Source organism: Triticum urartu, chromosome 6A (genome assembly GCF_056163025.1).
Source record: "Triticum urartu cultivar PI428250 chromosome 6A, HENAU_Tu73, whole genome shotgun sequence".
In the NCBI taxonomy this organism is placed as follows: domain Eukaryota; kingdom Viridiplantae; phylum Streptophyta; class Magnoliopsida; order Poales; family Poaceae; genus Triticum; species Triticum urartu.
In genome coordinates, this window is record NC_141878.1 from 10,733,359 (window position 1) to 10,757,035 (window position 23,677).

At 43.3% G+C, this 23,677-nt stretch overlaps 2 protein-coding genes across 2 annotated transcripts; one reads left to right on the forward strand and one right to left on the reverse strand.

Annotated features, from left to right (window-relative positions):
* The first annotated feature begins 4,347 nt into the window (after positions 1-4,347).
* On the forward strand, positions 4,348-6,903 carry LOC147963134 (uncharacterized). Its single transcript, XM_087528120.1, has 2 exons — positions 4,348-5,208; positions 5,563-6,903. The coding sequence occupies exons 1-2, from the start codon at positions 4,475-4,477 to the stop codon at positions 6,458-6,460; spliced, it is 1,632 nt and encodes a 543-aa protein (XP_087384246.1). The 5' UTR covers positions 4,348-4,474; the 3' UTR covers positions 6,461-6,903.
* Positions 6,904-19,753: 12,850 nt separating this feature from the next.
* On the reverse strand, positions 19,754-21,095 carry LOC147963135 (mitochondrial metalloendopeptidase OMA1-like). The gene is made up of 3 exons (XM_087529482.1): positions 20,439-21,095; positions 20,036-20,109; positions 19,754-19,922 (listed from the first exon to the last, which is right to left on the reverse strand). The coding sequence occupies exons 1-3, from the start codon at positions 21,093-21,095 to the stop codon at positions 19,754-19,756; spliced, it is 900 nt and encodes a 299-aa protein (XP_087385608.1).
* Positions 21,096-23,677: the final 2,582 nt, after the last annotated feature.

The window sequence follows — 23,677 nt, forward strand, 5'->3', positions numbered from 1 at the left end:
TCCGCACCAGAGTGGTACGGTAATCCTATTCTGGAGGTCATGTTAATTGACCATGACGAATCTACGAACTATGAGGAAGCGATGATGAGCCCAGATTCCGATAAATGGCTTGAGGCCATGAAATCTGAGATAGGATCCATGTATGAGAACAAAGTGTGGACTTTGGTGGACTAGCCCGAGGATCGGCAAGCCATTGATAATAAATGGATCTTCAAGAGGAAGACGGACACGGATAGTAGTGTTACTATCTACAAAGCTAGAATTGTCGCAAAAGGTTTTCGACAAGTTCAAGGTGTTGACTACGATGAGAGTTTCTCACTCGTATCTATGCTTGAGTCTGTCCAAATCATGTTAGTAATTGCCGCATTTTATGAAATCTGGCAAATGGATAAACAAAAATGCATTCCTTAATGGATTTATTAAAGAAGAGTTGTATATGATGCAACCAGAAGGTTTTGTCAATCCGAAAGGTGCTAACAAAATGTGCAAGCTCCAGCGATCCATCTGTGGACTGGTGCAAGCATCTCGGAGTTGGAATATACGCTTTGATGAGTTGATCAAAGCATATACAGACTTGCGGTGAAGCCTGTATTTACAAGAAAGTGAGTGGGAGCACTACAGCATTTCTGATAAGTATATGTGAATGACATATTGTTGATCGGAAATAATATAGAATTATTCTGTAAAGCATAAAGGAGTGTTTGAAAGGAGTTTTTCAAAGAAAGACTTCGGTGAAGCTGCTTACATATTGAGCTTCAAGATCTATAGAGATAGATCAAGACGCTTGATAAGTTTATTCAATGAGTACATACCTTGACAAGATTTTGAAGTAGTTCAAAATGGAGCAGTCAAAGAAAGAGTTCTTGCCTGTATTACAAGGTGTGAAGTTGAGTAAGACTCAAAGCCCGACCACGGCAGAAGATAGAAAGAGAATGAAAATCATTCCCTATTCCTTGGCCATAGGTTCTATAAAGTATGTCATGCTGTGTACCAGATCTATTGTATACCCTGCACTGATTTGGCAAGGGAGTACAATAGTGATCTAGGAGTAGATCACTGGACAGCGGTCAGAATTATCCTTAGTGAAATAAGGATATGTTTCTCGATTATAGACGTGACAAAAAGGTTCGTCGTAAAGGGTTACGTCGATGCAAATTTTGACACTGATCTAGATGACTCTAAGTCTCAATCTGGATACATATTGAAAGTGGGAGCAATTAGCTAAAGTAGCTCCGTGCAAAGCATTGTAGACATAGAAAATTGCAAAATACTTACGGATCTGAATATGGCAGACCCGTTGACTAAACTTCTCTCACAGGCAAAACATGATCACACCTTAGTACTCTTTGGGTGTTAATCACATAGCAATGTGAACTAGATTACTGACTCTAGCAAACCCTTTGGGTATAGGTCACATGACAATGTGAACTATGGGTGTTAATCACATGGTGATGTGAACTATTAGTGTTGAATCACATGGCGATGTGAACTAGATTATTGACTCTAGTGCAAGTGGGAGACTGAAGGAAATATGCCCTAGAGGCAATAATAAAGTTATTATTTATTTCCTTATATCATGATAAATGTTTATTATTCATGCTAGAATTGTATTAACTGGAAACATAATACATGTGTGAATACATAGACAAACAGAGTGTCACTAGTATGCCTCTACTTGACTAGGTCGTTAATCAAAGATGGTTATGTTTCCTAACCATTGATAAAGAGTTGTTATTTGATTAACGAGATCACATCATTAGTTGAATGATCTGATTGGCATGACCCATTCCATTAGCTTAGCACCCGATCGTTTAGTATGTTGCTATTGCTTTCTTCATGACTTATACATGTTCCTATGACTATGAGATTATGCAACTCCCGTTTGCCGGAGGAACACTTTGTGTGCTACCAAACTTCACAATGTAACTGGGTGATTATAAAGGAGCTCTACAGGTGTCTCCAAAGGTAGATGTTGGGTTGGCGTATTTCGAGAATAGGATTTGTCACTCCGATTGTCGGAGAGGTATCTCTAGGCCCTCTCGGTAATGCACATCACATAAGCCTTGCAAGCATTGCAACTAATGAGTTAGTTGCGAGATGATGTATTATGGAACGAGTAAAGAGACTTGCCGGTAACGAGATTGAACTAGGCATTGGATACCGACGATCGAATCTCGGGCAAGTAACATAACGATGACAAAGGGAACAACGTATGTTGTTATGCGGTCTGACCGGTAAAGATCTTCCTAGAATATGTAGGAGCCAATATGGGCATCCAGGTCCCGCTATTGGTTATTGACCGGAGATTTGTCTCAGTCATGTCTGCATTGTTCTCGAACCGTAGGGTCCGCACGCTTAACGTTACGATGATAGTTATTATGAGTTTATGCATTTTGATGTACCGAAGTTAGTTCGGAGTCCCGGATGTGATCATGGACATGACGAGGAGTCTCGAAATGGTCGAGACATAAAGATTGATATATTAGACGGCTATATTCGGACACCGGAAGTGTTCCGGGTGATTTCGGATAAAACCGGAGTGCCGGAGGGGTTACCGGAACCCCCAGGGAAGTAATGGGCCTTATTGGGCCTGAGGGGAGAGAGAGGGTAGCAGCCCAAGAGGTGGCGCGCCCCCCCTCATGGGGAGTCCGAATTGGACTAGGAGGGGGGGCGGCCCCCCTTTCCCTCTCCCTCTCCCTCTCTTTCCTTCCCCCTCAAGTCTCCTAGTTGGACTAGGAAAGGGGAGTCCTACTCCCACTAGGAGGAGGACTCCCCCTCCCCTTGGCGCGCCCCATAGGGCCGGCCGGCCTCCCCCTTGCTCCTTTATATACGGGGGCAGGGGGCACCCTAGGACACAACAAGTTGATCCTCGTGATCGTTCCTTAGCCGTGTGCGGTGCCCCCTGCCACCATATTCCACCTCGATCATATCGTTGTAGTGCTTAGGCAAAGCCCTGCGTCGGTAGAACATCATCATCGTCACCACGCCGTTGTGCTGACGGAACTCATCCCCGAAGCTTTGCTGGATCGGAGCCCGGGAGCGTCATCGAGCTGTACGTGTGCTAAGAACTCGGAGGTGCCGGAGTAACGGTGCTTGGATCGGTCGGATCGGGAAGACGTACGACTACTTCCTCTACGTTGCATCAACGCTTCTGTTGCGGTTTACGAGGGTACGTAGACAACACTCTCCCCTCTCGTTGCTATGCATCACCATGATCTTGCGTGTGCATAGGAATTTTTTTGAAATTACTACGTTCCCCAACATACGCAAGCTTGAATAGCCTAGGGAGTGCTCAGTTGAATGCAGTTTGGAAAGAATTATGGCAACTTCGCCTTCCAGGGAAGATCAAACATTTTGGCTGGAAAGTATTGAAGGGGGTATTACCATGTTACGGTGTTCTCACAGGCAGACATGTACCCTTGATCCCGCAATGCCCGCTGTGCAAAATTGGTCTAGAGGATATCCAGCACTGTCTATTTACGTGTATCCGTGCATCTGTAGTGTGGACTGCTCTAGGACTATCGGAGGTGATTGAACAAGCCACTCGGCAAGACCGATCCGGCTCTATCACCCTAGATATATTGATTCGGCTGCGCACAGTGACACATACCATACCAACAGCCGAATTTATTTTGGTGGCCATGTGGTTCAGTTGATGGCAAAGAAGACAACGTACAAGAGGGGAGATAGTACAGACACCGAATCAAACAGCTATTTCTATTCAAGTACTTGCCACAAATTTTGTTCGTGCTCATTCACCAAACCAGCCTATACGTAGGATTGATCATGTATGGAAGAAGCCAAGTGCGGGAGTTGTAAAAATCAATGTCGATGCATCATTTCATGAGGATAAGTTCACAGGAGCTTGCGGAGCTGTTGCACGAGATGACCATGGCAAATTTCTAGGGGCAACAACTCATGTCCTACCACATGTGTCTAGTGCAGGTTCAGCTGAATTATTTGCTATTCGATGTGGTCTGTACCTAGCAGCGAAACTGGGTTGTATGAAGCTTATTATCGAGTCTGATAGTTTGACTGCGCTGGAGGCCATATCTGATCCTAATGCCTACATGGGAGTGGATGTCCCAATCATAGCAGAATGCTCCCTCATGTCAATGGATTATGCTTCTATCAGTTTTGATTATTATACTAGAGAGGCAAACTTGATAGCGGATGGTTTAGCAAATCACTGTTTCAGTATTAGTAAATCAGAAGAGTGGGAGACCATCGTCCCTGACTTTATTCTCCACCATTATGTAAATGATCTTGCTGTTATTTGAGGAATAATGTTATTACGCTAAAAAAAACAGACCCCAATTTCCGTAATCTTCATCCGGTGACGGTCTATCGCCTGCGTTTCTACTTAATCCAAGTATTGCACCTCGATCCCGTAAAATCGCCAACAACCTACAGCCACAATCCAACGCGTCGGAAAAGAGAGCCGACGCGGCCGAGATCAATCGATCGATCGACGATGGCATCGGAGCCGGCTGTGCTACCCGAGGATGCCCTCACGGAGGTGCTCCGGCGCCTCGCGCCGCACAGCCTAGCCGTATCCCGGCTTGTCTGCAGGGGCTGGCGCGATACTATCAACGCCCGCCTGCGCGGCCACTTGCTATCCCGCTCGGTGGACGGGATCTTCATCAACTTCACCCAGCTTAGATTTTCCGAGTTCTTCTCATGTCCCTCGATGGGCCCGGCGATCTCTGGAGGGCTCAACTTCTTGCCCTGCATGGGCGTCAGGGTCATGGACCACTGCAGCGGGCTCTTGCTTTGCCTCGGTCTGGGGCACGAGTGCGACAAGGCACTGCCGAGCGATTATGTCGTCAACCCGGCCACACGTCGGTGGACGCGTTTGCCCCAATGCCCTCCGCCACACATGCCGGGATTCGACCAGAGTGCCTACCTCGCGTTCGAGCCAGGCGTGTCGCCGCAGTACGAGGTCTTTCTGATCCCGCGAGTGCTGTGTGCCGGCGTGTCTGACGATGATGCATTGCTTGGATCAGAGTGGCCTCCCGCATCATACGTCATTGATGTGTTCTCGTCGGCGACTCAGTGGTGGGACACGACGACCTTCGTTCGGGAAGGGGAGGCCCCAGAGATCATTGGCTACATGGATTCACATTGGTGGTATAATCGATATCATTATCATGCCGTCTACTGGCAAAGCAATCTCTACATCCATTGCCAGCATGGCTATCTCATGAGGTACTACTACTTGCTCATCGGTCATTAATTATTCCTGTTTAGCAAGTTCTCATCCAGTTTGTGTGATTTGCAAACCAAAGTCAAATATTGTAATGTTCACTCAACACCAAATCTTCTGAGTTTTCCATAAGGTCATAGCGTAATGCTAAGAGTTCTAATGAATTAGGTCAATATATGGACAGAGTCGTAAGAATCTAGTACCTCCATTCCCAATAAATGAATGGCATACATAGGAAAGGGAATGTAGGAACAATTCTATGGGAATTGTCAAAAATAAGTACTGCAAAAATATATGCTGCTATGATTTAAACATGTTGTTATTAATCTGTTTTATCTGATTGTTTATGTTTGCAGAATGTGTTTGTCAGATCACACATACAGAGTAATTAAACTACCAGGTGTCAGTCCATATTTACCTAGAGGATATCCAAACCACCATTTGGGTAAATCACTGAGAGGGGTGTATTGCGCAATATCTCATAAACGGAGTCCGCTTCATCAGATTTGGCATCTCAATGAATCTTGCAGACGAATAGAATGGGTGCTAAACCATGATACCACTCTTAAGACCTTTGAGCATGAGGACTATGCTCAACAACTGGGTAGACAATGGATCTTACAGGATGTTAACTACCATAAGTTGTTCTTTGAGCGTAATGGTAATATACATGAAATTCACAGAGCGGCGGTGGAAGAGAAATATGATTGGAACTCTAATGAGGATAACATTCTTGACATTGAATATGATGTTGAAGAGGGATATGAGGATACCATTCTTCACGTTCAAGAGGGATATGAGGATAATGGTCTTGACTTCGAAGATGATGTTGACGAGCATAACATTCTTGAAGACAGATATTATGGAAATTATTATTTCCTCGGGTTTCATCCTTATAGAGAGATTGTCTTCTTAATTTCATCAGGGAGAAAAACAAGAGGACTGGCCTATGATTGGAACAGCTCAAAATTTCAGGACTTGGGAAATGTGGGTTCAGCATATTACGACCCCATCTGTGGACTACCATGCGGAGAGACACATGCAGCTTTCCCGTACACGCCTTGTTGGATAGGCGAGTTTCCAGGAAACGAAATAGAATCGCTATATAAAGATCAAGAGCTATCTAGGAAAAAGTTGGAGTTGGAAGAGGAATCCAACCTTACATGCATGGACATATACGAGATGCGCAAGTTCCATGGGCATGCCAAGAGGATCAAGGACTCTGCTGCCAAGAGTCGGCGCAGACGGCACTAGTAGGAGCCCACCTTCACCGACATGAACTTTAAGGCAACCTAGTTCAGACCTTGGCAAGGGCAGCAAGAAGCTAGACTGTGGAAGTCAAAAGGTAATGCTAGGCAGGGCAAAAGAAATTACTACGGCTGGCTGTTTCTACAAAGAAAACTGTGGGCTGCAGATTGCCTGCAAAAACTAGGATGACCTCACGAGGAAAAATGCTGCTTCCGCGACCGAGTGCGAATTGTGAGACCTAAAACATCTGATGCAAAAAGCTCTAATGAAATAAAGAAGGTACTGCTTGCTATATTGCTTGATATATAAATACTGGTGGAATTAACCACCATGTAAGACACCAGTCAAGTATGGACCAGGTGCAGTCACCGATTAGGATAGCTAACTGCTATGTGTAATCGTTTGTATCTCAAACAGTTATTTTAGAAGATCAAAGCAATACAAAACAAAGTCACGACACAAGCCTTCCGCAATCAATCGGCGTGCCATGTATCGCGTGAGTGCTTTGTGTGTTTCAAGCCATCCGTAGCTAGGCTGCTTGATCGATCTGATTAGTAGCTTGTGTACTAGCGTATTTCCCGGAAAGAATCCGTTGTTGCTAGTTTGTCGTACATTCGTGCCGTCAGAAAGTACACGGCGGGTTGCAGCATCGAGCTATGCCAGAACATAGTACCACGCACAGCTTTTGTAAGAGTTTACCCTTAAAAAAAGTAGAGACTTTGTAAGAGTTTACAAACTGATCATATATTAGCCTTATCAAAATAAACATTGCAGAATAGTACAGTTAAAAAGGTTAGTTCATAATTGACATTCATGCTCCTGGTTAGGCCTAGTCCTGGTTTACTACTGACACTGCAACTTAATCAGTAGCGCAATCTGACCACCCAGCATGTCGCCACAACAGGTGAATTTGCTGACCTATTTTTTATTTTTTCTAACTCTCTTTTCTTCTATTTAAACCATCAATTGAAATAGATGGAACCGAACTATTTGCATCCGTATATTGATTTTAGAAAATATGGTAAAGGTTCAGTTTAATATCTCGCACATAATGAACATATAAAAGAGCTATTTATGTAACCTGACATCCAATGCAGTTCAAAATATTTTTAAACATTTCCTGGTTCTTTTTCTTGGAATAATTTAATTTTCTATCACTTGGATGTATTTTCATCTTGCCGTGTACACTAACAGGTTGGCAAAATTAGATTCAGACTTAAGATCGACCCTGTCAATCTGAGATCATGCGTGACTAGCAATAGCATCAGAGGATACTGTTGGTTCTCAAAACTCCCTAAGGGCATCTCCGACGGCAACCCGTAAATTTCCTCCCGCATCCGTCCATGCACAGTAGGGACCAGTCCGCGGACATGGATGCAGGAGACCGCCATCCAACGCTGCCCACATACGTTGCAAACAGTTTTTTAACAAACCCAATGAAATTGATGCAAACACGGCGGATTTTCATATCATTTCGAACATTTAGAACCAAAAAAAAAAAAAACCGACCCTAAAATATCCTACGGTGGCGGCGCCCGGCGTCCAAGCCCATGTTGTCCTGCATCCACCCTCTCCATGAGCACCGGTGATAAGACACGTGAAGTGAAGGTGCGGTCTCCGATGAGGAAGAGTAGAACACGGGAGACGGACCGGCCCACATGGGACACCAGGCCCTGCTGCCACCCATGGCCAATTCATCCTCGGAGGAGTCCGCAACCTGCCCGTCACCGGTAGGCGTGAGGTCGACGATGGAAATGGTAGCGCCCACGCTACCGTCGTCCCACTTTGAGGCCTCATAGTTCGTCGGCGCACGTAGGAGGCGCAACTGGTGTTGTTCTCCTCCGCGACCGCCTGATGAATCCACTTTCTTTTACACTTCTGTATCTCACTCTATATTGTTGCGCCAAGGCGACCATTTCCTGGCGGACGGCGGCTTGAGCACCAACGGCATCAGAAATGGCATGCTCACGCGCTCGCAGTAGATCTGGCCTTCAGCCACGGCCTCCTCACTCGCGCGCTTGTCGTAGATCTGGCCTTCAGCCAGCCGGTGCTGCTCCAGGACGAGTGGGTTGTACCGTTGTTCCTTCTGCACCGACTAGAACACCAAGAAAGGCGCTGGCGCAGCCTGCATGTCCACCATGGCGGCGTTGTAGTGCGCATGCGCCTGCACTACAAGAAATATGTCAACTTCTGACCTTCTGTCAGTGACCCTCAAAGAATTGGTCATAAATTTATGACCATTTTAGACCAATTCGTCAAAAGCTGTTCAGGAGGCTCCAAACCCTAAACCATTGCGACCATTTTGGTCAGAAAGGTCGTAATTTCCTTACACGAAATGGTCACAAAGCAAACAGTGCTAGTCCGCTGCCTTATTTCTAGTTGTTAATGACCAATATAGATGGTCATAGCCTTGTAGATTGTGGTGGGTTGTGATGACTAGGCGCCATCTCATCAGTTTTGCCTATGTGTCATGTCCATGTGGCAGTTTTTGCCCTAGGTTGTGAAGCAACCTATATTTCTATCATTCCCAAAATTCCCAAAAAAATCTCATAAATTCTTTGGGGCATATCTTCATCAAATATGTAAAAATCCTTCCTTGCCTAGTTCAAAACTAATTCAACAATATTCATTTTCCTATTCTGTTCACAACAACACTTTATGAAGGAAGTGCTATTTATATATTCTTGATTGCCCTCGGAATTTTTGGGCACTCTTTCCTATCCAAATCATTACCGCATGACAAAATTCAGCTCCATTTGCCTAGCAAATCTTCCTCGGCAAATTTTCAAAGTTTTTGTCCACCTAGAAGCATTGTGAAGGAAGTACCTTTTTTATATCTCTAAATGACATGAAACGTATACAGTTCCTTCATATGCCCAAATTATCACCCTCCAAATTGCAGCTCAGTCAAATCATCTATGTGAGCCCAGGTTCAATTTATATTTTATGGCCAAATTGGCACGTTGCAAAGCAAGTGTTATATAGACCCCTCCTATTACCCTCAAACTTTTCGGGCACTCTTCCATACCCAAATCATTGCCACATGGTAATATTCAGCTCAATTTTCCTAGTAAATCTTTCTCGGGAAATTTCCAAAGTTTCTACCTCGAGAGAAGCTTTGTGAAGTAAGTACTAGCTAGGCTTATCCAAATGATCTGAAAATTTACCAGAGGATGACCATACCTAACTAACTTACCTACACCAATTTTGAGCTCATTTCATTCATCCAATCTCTCTCACTAGTTTTCCCAAGTTTCTGTCCATAGAAGAGCATTGTGAAGGAAGTACCACTTTGGCATGTCCAAATGGTATCAATTTTCTACAATGCTTTCCTATGCCCAAATAACCATCCTCCACAAAATTTCAGCTCACTCCATTCATTATTTTGAGCCCAGCTTCAACATTCCTATTTTTGTCCAGCGTGGTACTTTGCAAAGCAAGTACCACCTAGGATCCTCCTTTTGAGCTAAAATTTTTTGAAGACATTCTCCTTAGTAGATGATCATCCTCAGCCAAAACTCACGCCCATTGGCCATGTGCATTTCCCGTACCGCTAATCAAACACTTGGCTGCTAATTCATGTTTGAGCATCGATCGGTCTCCTCATGAGAATATTATGTTGTAATTTTCTTCCTAGCACCAACCTGGGGAGTGCCCAACCCACTAGACATGCCTAGGCCGCCCATAACACATGGCAACATTACGGTCACGCGGTGACCACGCGACGGGCATGCGAGTTTACGCGCTCTAGAGTTAGGGCCCTCGGCCACCGCCCAAACCTCGATGTATCGCCACCAAACCATGTATTTATGATTAAATAGGTCCTTATGTAACTAGAAATGATTTTTGGAAATAATAAATAGTAAACTATGAGGCAGCTGCAGTTCAAATTTGACCCGCTTCCAACTGAATCGGCGGAAATTTGTCTTTTTCACGAGAGGTGGATCAAAATTTTTTACACCCAACCATTTTGTCAATTGTGAATTAAATATGGCCTAGTATTTTATAAAAATAATTTGGTCCAATTTTGCAACAATTATTTGGTAGTTCCTTCACAAAAAAACCTCCTTTCGGGCACTCGGAAAATGGAAAATGGTTTTTTCGTCCAACGAAAATGAAAACTTCCTTAGACAACATTGTTTGCAATTCCAATATGCACTCTTGTGCACAATATGAGATCATTTGAACAAACTATGCCATGAATGTGGCCATAAGATTGATCATTTGGCTTGAAAGCCATTGATCTCCACACATGATAGCTCGTTTCTGAGAACACTTTTTTATAATAATTGTTGTACTACAAGTTTGTTATTTTTCCTAGGAACTTGGCCACATATGATGACACAATGCGAAGGTTTCCCAATTTTTTGATTTTTTTTGAATTTTTTATGCCCGTTTCAAAATGCGGTCAAAACGGCGGGAATGACCGTTCCTAGCTAGTGGTTGAATCTTGGATTTTTTTGGTGTTTCTCTGATTAAATAGATACTTATGTACCTAGAAATGATTTTTGGAAAAAATAAATAGCAAACCATGAGGCAGCTGCAGTTCAAATTTGACCCGCTTCCATCTGAATCGGCGGAAATTTGTCTTTTTCACGAGAGGTGGATGAAATATTTTTCCACCCAACCATTTGATCAATTGTGCATTAAATATGGCCTAGTATTTTAGAAAAATGATTTGGTCCAATTTTGCAATAATTATTTGGGAGGTCCTTCACAAAAAAACCTCCTTTTGGGCACTCGAAAAATGGAAAATGGTTTTTTCGTCCAACGAAAATGAAAACTTCCTTAGACAACATTGTTTGCCATTCCAATATGCACTCTTGTGCACAATATGAGATCATTTGAACAAACTATGCCATGAATGTGGCCATAAGATTGATCCTTTGGCTTGAAAGCCATTGATCTCCACACATGATAGCTCGTTTCTGAGAACACTTTTTTTTATAATAATTGCCGTATTACAAGTTTGTTATTTTTCCTAGGAACTTGGCCACATATGATGAAACAATGCGAAGGTTTCCCAATTTTTTGATTTTTTTGAATTTTTTATGCCCGTTTCAAAATGCGGTCAAAACGGTGGGAATGACCGTTCCTAGCTAGTGGTTGAATCTTGGAATTTTGTTGGTGTTTCTCTGATTAAAAAGATACTTATGTACCTAGAAATGACTTTTGGAAAAAATAAAGAGCAAACTATGAGGCAGCTGCAGTTCAAATTTGACCCGCTTCCAACTGAATCGGCGGAAATTTGTCTTTTTCACGAGAGGTGGATCAAAACTTTTTGCACCCAACCATTTGGTCAATTGTGCATTAAATATGGCCTAGTATTTTAGAAAAATGATTTGGTCCAATTTTGCAACAATTATTTGGGAGGTCCTTCATAAAAAAACCTCCTTTTGGGCACTCGAAAAATGAAAAATGGTTTTTTCGTACAAAGAAAATGAAAACTTTCTTAGGAAACATTGTTTGCCATTCCAATATGCACCCTTGTGCACAATATGAGATCATTTGAACAAACTATGCCATGAATGTGGCCATAAGATTGATCATTTGGCTTGAAAGCCATTGATCTCCATATATGATAGCTCGTTTCTGAGAACACTTTTTTAAAATAATTGCCGTATTACAAGTTTGTTATTTTTCCCGGCAACTTGGCCACATATAATGACACAATGCGAAGGTTTCCCAATTTTTTGATTTTTTTTAAAAAAATTATGCCCGTTTCAAAATGCGGTCAAAATGGCGGGAATGACTGTTCCTAGCTAGTGGTTGAATCTTGGAATTTTTTTGGTGTTTCTCTGATTAAATAGATACTTATGTACCTAGAAACGATTTTTGGAAAAAATAAAGAGCAAACTACAAGGCAGCTACAGTTCAAATTTGACCCACTTCCGGCTGAATCGGCGGAAATTTGTCTTTTTCACGAGAGGTGGATCAAATCTTTTTACAGCCAACCATTTGGTCAATTGTGAATTAAATATGTACTAGTATTTTATAAAATTGATTTGGTACAATTTTGCAACAAATATATGGTAGGTCCTTCACAAAAAATCTCATTTTGGGCACTCAAAAAATGGAAATTGTTTTTTCACGAGAGGTGGATCAAAAGCTTTTGTCATGCAACTATTTGGTCAATTTTATATAAAATGTGGTCTACTATTTTAGAAAAAAATGGAGTGGTGCTATTTTGGAACAAACATTTGGTAGGTTCTTCACAAAAAAAATCATTTATGCACTCGGAAAATAGAAAAATATTTTTTTGTGCAATAAAAATTAAAGCTCTATTTGGCAACATTGTTTGCCATTTCAAGATGCACACTAATGCAAATACGAGATTATTTTGACAAACTATGCCATTGTTATGTTTTAAAAAAATCAGAGATTTGAGTCCAATTTTTTGAGATTCAAAAGCGAGACAACCGGCCAATGAGACGCGAGGATCCACCTTCACGCGGATCATCAAATTGGACGCAATATGAGCCGTCTATCGTGCATCCATCCAACGGTGGAGCCTCTCCCAAGTAACAAAAACCCTAACCCACCCACCCACCCTCCTCGATCCCTGCCGCCGCCACCCACCCACCCACTCCCGACCCACCCTCTCGGCCTCTCCCCCTCCCCTCGATCCCCTAGATCCGATCGAGGCATTCCCCGCCACCACCCCCACCCACCCGCCGCCGATCCACCTTCGCGCTCGGTAGCGCCGCCCTCCTCCTTCTCTCTACAGTCCATGGCCGGCACCGCAGCCTCGTCTCCATGGCTGCTCTGCAGTGCCTCCGACGACCGCGGCCGGAGCGCGACGGCGGCTCCGTTCCGAGCACTTGACGCCACGCTCCGCCGCGGCTCCTTCACCGTCCGACGCTCCTCCAGGCTCTGCATCTCGCCGGCTTCCCCCTTCGTCATGGCCTCTCGTCCACGCTAGAGACAGCCACATCCTCGATGGTTGCTGCTGGACTCTACCCCTCCAAGTTGCCCGGACGCCTCCCCAACTCTCCCTCGTCCCCGACAAGGCCGCGATGGCGGACCAGCACGGGTAGGTGCCCCTTGTCCCCGCTTGTTTTTCCCCTCTGATCTGATCGATCCGCACGGGTAGGATGTAGCTGACCCCCTCTCTCACCTCGCCTTGTGGATGCAGATCCGTCGAGGGATACACCATCGCCGGTCGCCGGTCCTTCGTGCCTTCCTGTTACTGAGTTTCCTCCGTGCGCTGTGCAGATGGCGGTGCCTTTGCTGAAGAAGGCGATCGTGAAGAAGGGGGTGAAGCACTTCAAGAGGGTGCACAGCGACCGCTACATGGGCCTCAAGGTGAGACCCCTAGCTTTCTCGCTCTCGCTCTCGCCGTCGCTCGCCGGGCTTCTGTTCCAGAAACGCGCCATTTTCTAGATGGATTACCCTTGCTTTGTTCATGTGGGGTTCTGGCAGCTATCCCGACCTCCTCTGCTAGCTCTCGATGCATGGATCTGGTTTACATGTCGCGTTAGTTTAGCAGTGCGTCTATGTAATCATTTCTACAAAGTTGGGCCTGGGTGCTGGTGTTTAGTGAGCACAGTAGGGGTTGGTTTAGTTTTTGTATGAACCTGTATATATTTTGTGTACACACCACTGATTCGTATGGTGCACTGTGAGGCTGGAAATTTCCTTTTAAGCTATGGTGTGTTTGTTCTTGAGAGCTAGTTGTGGAAAATCCCCCTTGCTGTATGGAATCCACTGAATTTTTTTCAAAATGGTTCGATATCCCACCACACACTAGTTGGGCCTAGTGATATTGATGAACTATAGTGTTTCATTGTTGATTTGTATGGTGCACTGTGATGCTTGAAATTTTGTTTTTAAAGTTGTGGTGTGTTTGTTCATGAGAGTTCACTGTGTATGTTGCATGCAGCCTTGTGAATCAAGTTATGCATGCCTGCTGCATTTAGCATGACATAAAATAAAATTCCATGAAAGCTTATTACTACATCAGTGCTTGCTCCCAGTGTTTCCGTCTTGCAATTTATCCTGGTGTGCACTACACTCATGCGATATTTCTGGATAACAAAGTCAGATACCCTGGAATATTTGTATGATCGGATCTTGTTGGTTTCATCCATCTAATGATAATATATGTATTTGGACAACCCATTTAGCTATAATTAGTTGCTGCACCACATGTCATCTTGCAGTTGGTGCTAATTCTAGTTACTTTGTTACAAAGGTTTATTCTTTTAGTCCTTCTTTATGTTTGTTTGCTTAACTAGTACTCGCCAAACTCGCCATAAAAGATTCAGTATGTCGATCATCTTACCACCACATATGCTTTTCTGTTTGTTGTGAAAGTTTCGTCATTCTGATAATACACTGGATGCTTGGAGAATGGATGTGCCCTGTTTTTTTTCCTTTCTGTAGTTGCTGAAGTTGCAATGTATAGTGTTAAACTAATTCTCCTGTTCTGCTACCTGATGAGTGCTTTCTTTGTAATATTTCACCTTCGTATGCATATTTGTTTTGTATTTTTTATAAATGATGATAGTTTGTGCAAGATGTTCACATGTTATTTTATTTTTTGAATAAATTCTCTTATGCCCTTGACTTAGATTGACCCAAAACAGCATCATCCTTGATGCGTACTGACCTTCACCTTGTTCTTTCTCTCGCAGACTCGAAGGAGACTATACGCAAGGCACCTCCTCTTCGGTTGTGAGAGTGTCCAGGGGTCGTGGGTGCGGCTAATGCCTATGTCTGTGGCCGCACTTGACACTGCCCTCTCTTTAAGGGCACATATCATTTTTTATAACTCTGCTATATTTTCCCAAGTCTTTATTATCTTGCCTAGCCTTGTACTGATATGTATTGTTTGATGCTAATTACCCAAGTTAATGCATGATGTTAAGGATAACCTGAGAACACTTGCCTAAGTTTATAAGATATGCATGTGACAGTTCAAACCTGCTTTGCTGCTCTTTCAATGCTTTTGCTGTTGTACTGTGCTTCTCTAGTTGTCTAAATGCTTCTGCTGCTAGCCTGCTAGACTGCTACTATCTTGAATAGGTGTGCACTTGTGCTGGTGGTGGTGCTGCTTGTGTTGTTGCTGCTAATTAAATGCTTATACTCGCGCTGCTGTTGATTAAATTCTTATGTTGTTGTTGCATGCTTATGCTACTGATTCAATGCTTTAGAAATTGATTGAATTGAACCTGTTGTAATCCTTCATGTTATACTCATATTTAATTTTTGGGTTTCTATTTGATTTTTTAGTCTGTTATATACTGTTCATCTTCAATTTCTTCTGTAACCTTCTTGGAGCTTAGAATACAGAGCCCAACTAGTCTCATATACAACTAAGACCAATGATTCATGCTCAATTCTGTATATGTATGTATGACCAGTAAAGTTGGAAGGCCCAAATCTTAACGTTAATATGCTCAATTTTGTACCATATTCATGCTCATGCATCACGAGTTACTGCTTTTTTTGCTTGATCTATTTTGGCTCATAACCTAAGTATACCAAAACTGATTAAACGGTTTCTCCAACTTGCCAAAATTGTCATAATTGTCTCCTGCCTTGTGATGTTAGTCTCTGTGCACTTACTAGTATTGTTAGTTGAATGGATGGTCGTGGTAGTAGAATAGGAATTTTTTTAGGTTAGTGTTATAGTGATGTTCATTTCATTACCTAAACTTTGTACCAATGTACCATGCAGGTATGTATAGATTACTATTGTAGAACAACATCAAGTTAATCTGTTGCATTCAAGTTGTTGGAAGTTTTGTTATGCCATGCTTAGTGTTTACTAAATTGGGGCATTTGGGCATGTATGTATAAATTTTAGCCTCTTGAAAGAATATTATTTACTTCCAGTGTATTTCACTAATAGCTTATCTGGATCAGGATCTAATGTCGTCGAGGCTGCTGCTGCTGTGATAGAAGATCAGAAGAAGCTTGGAGATGCGTGCCATAGTTTTAGTTGATGTTGCCACCAAGTTTTGGTGCTTGTGTATCTGTTTTTGATTGTATGTGCACTTGTTGGACGTGCAAACGTGTCTGTGCTCTTGTGAGTATTTGACTGGATGATTTCTGGATTTAATCAGTTAATTGAGAGATTTATTATTTTGTTGTTCAAATGTGTAAATTGAAATCTGTGAATGAAAAAGATCAAATGTTCTACTTGACAAAATAATATTTGGGCTCTAAAAAGGCTATGGCCCAAACTATAGTGGATCAGAACATTGTGTATTTTAGAAAACCAGAAAAATAGGCTTAATGAAATGGTTTGCAAAAAGGCCACGGCCCAGAAAATAAAAATGCTAAATTGTTGGGATGGCCCATGTAGCTAGCGAAAATTAACAGACAAAATAAATATTAGAAAGGCCGAATTGTTGGGCTAGGCCCATGTAGAAAACTGAATTGGACCGGGCTGAATCTTGTGCCACGTCAGATTGCCACGCTGGATGCCTACGTGGCCTGGGGAGGTTGCTAGTGACCAAAACGCCACAGTAGACGTATTTTGGTCATAAACGTCTACGACCATTTCAGAAGAAAGGTCGCTATAGTCAGTTTACGACGGCCAGCTTTTGACCTTATGTTTTTGGTCACAAAAACGTCACAAATGGAAATTTGTGACCATTCAGTGACCAATAGTGGTGGTCACAAGTTGACATCATGTAGTGCTGCTCCATGGTGAAGCTGGCGTGCACAGGTGACGTGGGAGCCGGGGCGGTGTCGTTGGAGCCTGTCTCCATCATGGTGTCATCCTCGTCATTGAAGACCTCAGGCGAGCTTGCCGGCAAGCCGGCCTTGATCCGCCTGGCATGGCGGCCCTGGCAGGCAGCGGAAAGGGGGGCCATTGCGTGCTTCATCTCAGTGGAAAGCCTCTCCCATAGAGTTTCGCCGCCTGCAGTCATGGAGAAATGCCGGACACACAAACACAAAATTACTCAGTTTTATCTTTTGGAGCTTTAATTGGTTTAACAATGCATGAATAAAATGGAGAGAAAAAAACTATAATTTTTCTAGGCTTAACAATGCATGAATAAACTGGAGAGAAAAAACTATATTTTTTTAACTTGTGGCACACTTTATTCAAATCAAATAATTGTTACATCACTAACAAGTTCAGCTAGCATAACCTGTGGAGGATCACCCTCCCAAGATATTACATAATTAGAATCATTGGAACTCCTAGCAAGCTTGTGTGCCACCTTGTTTCCTTCCCTTAGGCAGTGAGAGTACAAGACTGAACCAATACTTTGAGCTCATTCAAAGTAGTAGAATAAGGACTCAAAATATCAACCTCCCCCTTGCATGCCTGGATAATCTCAAGGTAATCAGATTGAAGATTACATTTGAGCATTCCCACTAGTCCACTAGCTCCATACCATTCTTCAATGCCAAAGCTTCCGCTGCAGCGGCATCAAGCATACGTGTAAAGAGAGTTGTTGAGCCAGTAAGAGCCTCACTCCAGTGGTTTCAAAGAACCGCAGCTGTGGCTCCGCTTCCATCTTCCATGAACTATAATTGAGTTGGTACTAGTAGCAGCTAGCAAATGCAATTAGCCCTATCAATTTATCTAACCTACTAGTTGTACTAGGAGTTGAATGCACCGCAACCACTGCATATATAAGGACTCAAGGGCTACATACATGTGAGGGTCGCCATTCATCCTAAAGGAACCAATGTTCCCCTCTATATATACCCCGTGAGGTCAGATCAACATACTGTGATATTTTAGGCTTCATACATTTTCTACAATTCCGTTAGTGGATACATATATACAAGCTTGTTTGAAGCAAGAAGGAATATTAAAGTAGTTACTGCCTATGATACGTATTGTAGGAAAATGGATAAACATTTTATACAGGAAACCACTATTTTGGAGGATTCAGAACATGAGCTCAAGCATGGTATTAGACCTAGAAGGATTAGGCGCGCTTTGTTGTGCCGTTGATGTTGTTGGGTATCTTAAAAAAATACCCACTCCATTCCAAAATACAAGGTGTATTACCTTTTGAAAAGTCAAACCTTTTTAAATTTTATCAAATTTGTAGAAAAATATATCAAAATCCGTAATAACAAATTCATATAATTAGATTCATCATGAAATAAATTTCCATATTAATTTGTTTAATATTGTGGATGTCGATATTTTTAGCTCTAAACTTGGTCAAAGTAAAAGGAATTTCACTTTCCAAAAACCAAATGCCCATTATATTTTCGAATTGATGGGATATTTAGTTTAGAGGGGCAGGGAGATGATGGAGTGCTTTTTTGATAACACGGTGAGTTTGTGGGCCTTTCGTGGTGTGATTATGTGTTATCCGCTAATAAATTCATATTTATATAGAGAAATTTCTGCATCGGTAAATGCATGTACTATATTGGTGTTGCAGTATCAGATGGTGGCGTTTCTTTTTTCTAGGTGGTGGGAGGGTGCGCGAGATTGGTATTTTTCTATAGGCCGCTTGCTACTGATTGATTTAAGAAATCATTGGCCCAATCAAAATAGTAAATTAAATCTAAAATTGAATACCTCGATCTAATGAAAGAGCTTCAAAATTAGGGAAAATAGTAAATTAAAATAATTAAATGGAGGAGCTCCTTGGGAAATTGTTGACCCGGTCAAAATCGGGTGACTCAATTCTAAATTGAAGACATCAATTAATTGTGGCGCCTTAAAAGTTAGGAAGCATAGTGTATATATATAAAAGAAATGAATGGAAGAGCTTTGAAAAATTGTTGACTGGCTCAAAATTGGGTGAACCAACTTCAATCGGAGACCTCAATTGATTGGGAGGCCTTAAAATTTTGGGAGCTTAGTATTGTTGACCCGGTCAAAATCGAGTTGAACTAATTCTAAATTCAAGACATCAATTAATTGTTACCCGGTCAAAATCGGGTGGTCCAATCTCAGTTAAGGAGCATATTGTGTAATATAACAAAACTGAATGGGAAAGCTTTGAGAAATTGTTACCCGGTCAAAATCGGGTGGTCCAATCTCAGTTGGAGACATCAATTGAACATGGGCTCTTTAAAACTAGGGAGCTTAGTGTTATAGAGGATTCATAGGCAAGGTCTCTCTTTCACATGAGATGAGACATATATTTTGCAGCAAAATTCATTGTTCGTAATGGGGCGTCAACAATTACTTTGTTAGTTCCTATGTTTCTGATTCCAGTAGAAATGAAGATGTGGTCGGACGCGATACTCCCCGCACTTATCATATTCTTGTTTTTTTTGATATTTTGGTTCCACGCGAGGTCTAACTTGGTGGTACAATTCCAGCGCCTCCTCCATGACCTCGGGCCGCGATAAAAGTTCCGATCAATTCTTGCTCGATGGATGCTCGTCGGTGAAGTAATCTATCAATGTTTTCCATGCTGAGTCTACTTCCGTCTTTGCAAGATTGTCAAAGACCAGCGGTACTATGCGTGGATCGAAACCAGCGACGGCGAACAGCAGCAACCCAATATAGTCCGCCTCTATCTCATGCCTACATTGATCATCCAGAAATTTGAAATACTTGCACATGCAGGTCCGATAAATGATGCGATGAAGCCCTGGATCACATGCTATGATGTATAATGTATAGTAGCATATGTTTACCTCCGTAGCAAGACGTATAACGGAAACCAGTGGCTGATCAAGTTTGATGTGTGCCTTGCAATAACGTGTGCAACCTGTGGATACAACAGGAAGAAGGCACCAATATTAGCAAGAGTTGAGTGTGTCATTGCTATCGCCGAGTCGACTATGGCTGTGTATGGGTTTATTTAGAATAGCTATTATTGTGTGGCTTTATAATATAAAGCGGGGGAAACTCTTATTCATCGAATAGCTATTCTCGATGAGCTAACTTTGGACGTTGCTCATGGCCTTTAGATTTGGTCTCATGCTTGGCATTTAGACGAACCCCCAGGTCTGGGAGTATGATTAGGCGGTTCCTGGACATATGACTTGAAAATATTTGCAAGCAAAAGCGCTAAAATTAAAGAAAGCTGTTAGCTACCTCGTGGGCAAGAAAAGAAGCAATCTCGGCGTCACAGTTGCAATAGTCGAGCACTCCGGTGTAGACAATAATCTTGCCGACCCCTGGCATCGCTGCTACCCGGAACTTGTTGTCTCTGACAACGATCACCTCCCAGTCGAGGCTCTCCATCCAGTCCTGGTCTACGCCACGGCCACCCTTCTGATTCTGCCTCTGCCTGATGGCGAGGCCAATGTGGGCTGCGGTAATGATCTCACGGGCAATGTGGCTTACTCGGATGGTGTGGGGGTGATGCGGGCCGAGGATCCCGGAGTGGCGCTCCTTATTGAACTTGGCGAACTCGACCTCGGAAAGTTCGCGCAGCTTTTCGTGGGAGATCACCACCAACTGGGTGCGCCCGGTGAAGGGCACAGTCTGGCCGTATGTGAGATGGAGTGCGATGACAGATGCGCCGGCGGCGAGAGCTCTCGCCACAGCGACCTTCCTGGGATCGTGGTGCCAACGGGTGGTCTCCGGCGGGCTCCGAGGGCTGCTCAGTGGTGGCAGTGGCCGTGTGATGACGTGACGATCGAACTTGGAGAAGAATGGTCGTGTGACTGGCTCCAGGTGGCACCAGCGATTCCTGCGTAGTAGGAAGAGGCCGGAGAAGATGGAGCCCGACTTTTTCCTCAGCATCATCGCATCTTCTTCTCCTTCAATCTTTTAGGATCCCCATAACTGCCACACGTGTGGTGTATCGGGTGGTTGTGCCGCACGTCCTGTGTGGCACGGAGACGACCCCGCCCACACGACCGCGTCCGGGCGCGTGCAGCCACAGTCCGCACGTCCGGTGCAGCACGATCGCCCCGCACGAGCACGTCCGGGCGAGCGAGCACGCGGCCCGCACGACCCGTCTCGGTCGTCGCCCCTTCCCGCCTGCGAGCCACACGCCCCGCGTGTCAGTAACCACGCGTCCCGCCGCGATTGACATGGTCCGGACCCTCTTCAGTTGCCATGTTGCTCAACTGCAGTTGCCATGTTGCTGAACTACAGTTGCCATGTCGGAGAACTACAGTTGCCATGTCGGACAACTACAGTTGCCATGGTTGCTCAACTGCAGTTGCCGTCTTAGGTCAAGTGCCGGATGCCATTTTTGGGCAACTGGAGTTGTTGCCATATCGGACAACTACAGTTATCATGGTTTTGGAAAACTTTAAGAGTTGCCACCTACTAACACTGGACAGTTGCCATGTAGCACTAAAAAACATGGCAAAAAACATGTTGCGGGTAAAAAGAGAGTTGCCATCTGCTTACAAGCACGCTAGGGTAGTTGCCATATATCCTGCAAAACACATGGCAACTGATGGCTTTTGGTGTGTGGGAGAGGAGACGGGAGGGCAGTTGCCATGTATCCTACAAAACACATGGCAAACTGATGGCTTTTGGTGTGTGGGAGAGGAGACGGGAGGGCAGTTGTCATGTATCCTGCAAAACACATGGCAACTGATGGCTTTTGGTGTGTGGGAGGGGAGACGGGCATGTGGGTGACGGTGGTATCTTTAGGAGTTGCCACCTACTAACAGTAGACAGTTGCCATGTAACGCTACAAAACAGACGTGGCAACAATAACATGTTCGGGTAAAAAAAGAGTTGCCATATGCTTACAATCACAAATAGGGCATTTGCCATGTACCCTTCAAAAACATGGCAAATGACAGCTTAGGTGTGGGAGAGTGGGTGAATGGCAGTCGTGGGAGATGGGAAACTGGAGTGGTGCGTGGCGTGCGGGCGCGACAGCAGTTCCATCACACGCCCCGACTGGCGAACGTTGGCCGTGGAGAGAAAACAGGCGTGTGGGCGAACTCCCCCACATGCCACACACACGAGTGGTCCTACGTGGCATATAAAATCAACCTTTTTATGCTAAGATTCGTGCAAAAGGCGTTGGACGGTGATGTAGGCGTGTGGACGAGTTGGCTAATACCCACACATGTGAGCGTTAACATTTCCGATCTTTTATTAGTTTGAGATCCAGCTGCACGCAGGTTTGTATCAATGGTTCGTATGCCTGGCTTGTTTCTTTCCCTTTTGTTTTCCTTCTCGTACGTGGTTTCCTTACCCTGCACGCATCATTCTAATTTTTTTTATGTGTAGCATATGACGATACGATTCATCCTTGCAGTCAATGATTCATCATTGCACACGGTCCATCTTTTCTTGACGGATAATTATTTAGGAGTATATATGTATGCTGTTGTTTAAAAAAAACAGCTTTTTTGCGAAAAAAAAACAGCTAAGCGCAACCTGGAAAAAATCAGGGATGAATTGGAGGACGTGCGACGGAAACACTAAATCTAACTAGTAGACTGCCCGTGCGTCGCCACCGGCATGTCAACATTAACATGGATTGAAAAAATAGCCAATAACAAAAAATAATAATTAAAATCCACTTCACTTGCAATATATTTTGATAAAAAATTGAAACATTGAACTCTTTATTGTGCACTTCATTACAAATGATAATAACACTTGAATGCCTTTATTATTTATGCTTAAGATTCGATCATCTCACGAAAGCATGTGTATTGTTATTATTCATTAATTAAAGACAAACACATGGAGTACTGTGTTCCCTTTAAACAAATCTGCAAACCCCCAAACCTAGAACATAAGTGGGGACGTGTCCTGACAGCACATCATGCCAGACCAAAACTTTCAACTCTCATTGTGTGGCAATATAAAATGTCCGGAAAAAAATACAGCTCTCTGAAATAATGCAAGGCAGCCCCAAGATATCGAGGTTCTAAATTGCTAGGAGCTTAAATGCTTAATAATACAATCATGTTTCTCCACTTTGAGCCACTCCAACGTGGACTACTTCATTAATACCTACCATCATTCCAGAGGTAAACCAGAGGTAAAAGACTATACAAATCAAAATTTCAGTTGAGTTGAAAGGCTCAAACTAAAAGCCAACAAATATATGCAGGGTTATTTCATACTGCTATTTTATTCAGCACCAATAACCTCCTTGTCAGCATCATAATATATCATCCAAAATCATATTACCAGTTTTGGGGCAACTTTATACTACTTACAAATATGAAGAATAATAAAAAAACCTTGGATTGTAATAGATGTGAAAAATACTTCTATGTTTCAAGGAATCATATGGTGTGAGTATCGTTTGAAAGCTTTTTAGGAGAAATAAGGATAGAGAGCTGGTTTGTTCAACGAAACAGATTGGCTCTCCTTACACTAAGTCTAAGTTCATCATCATT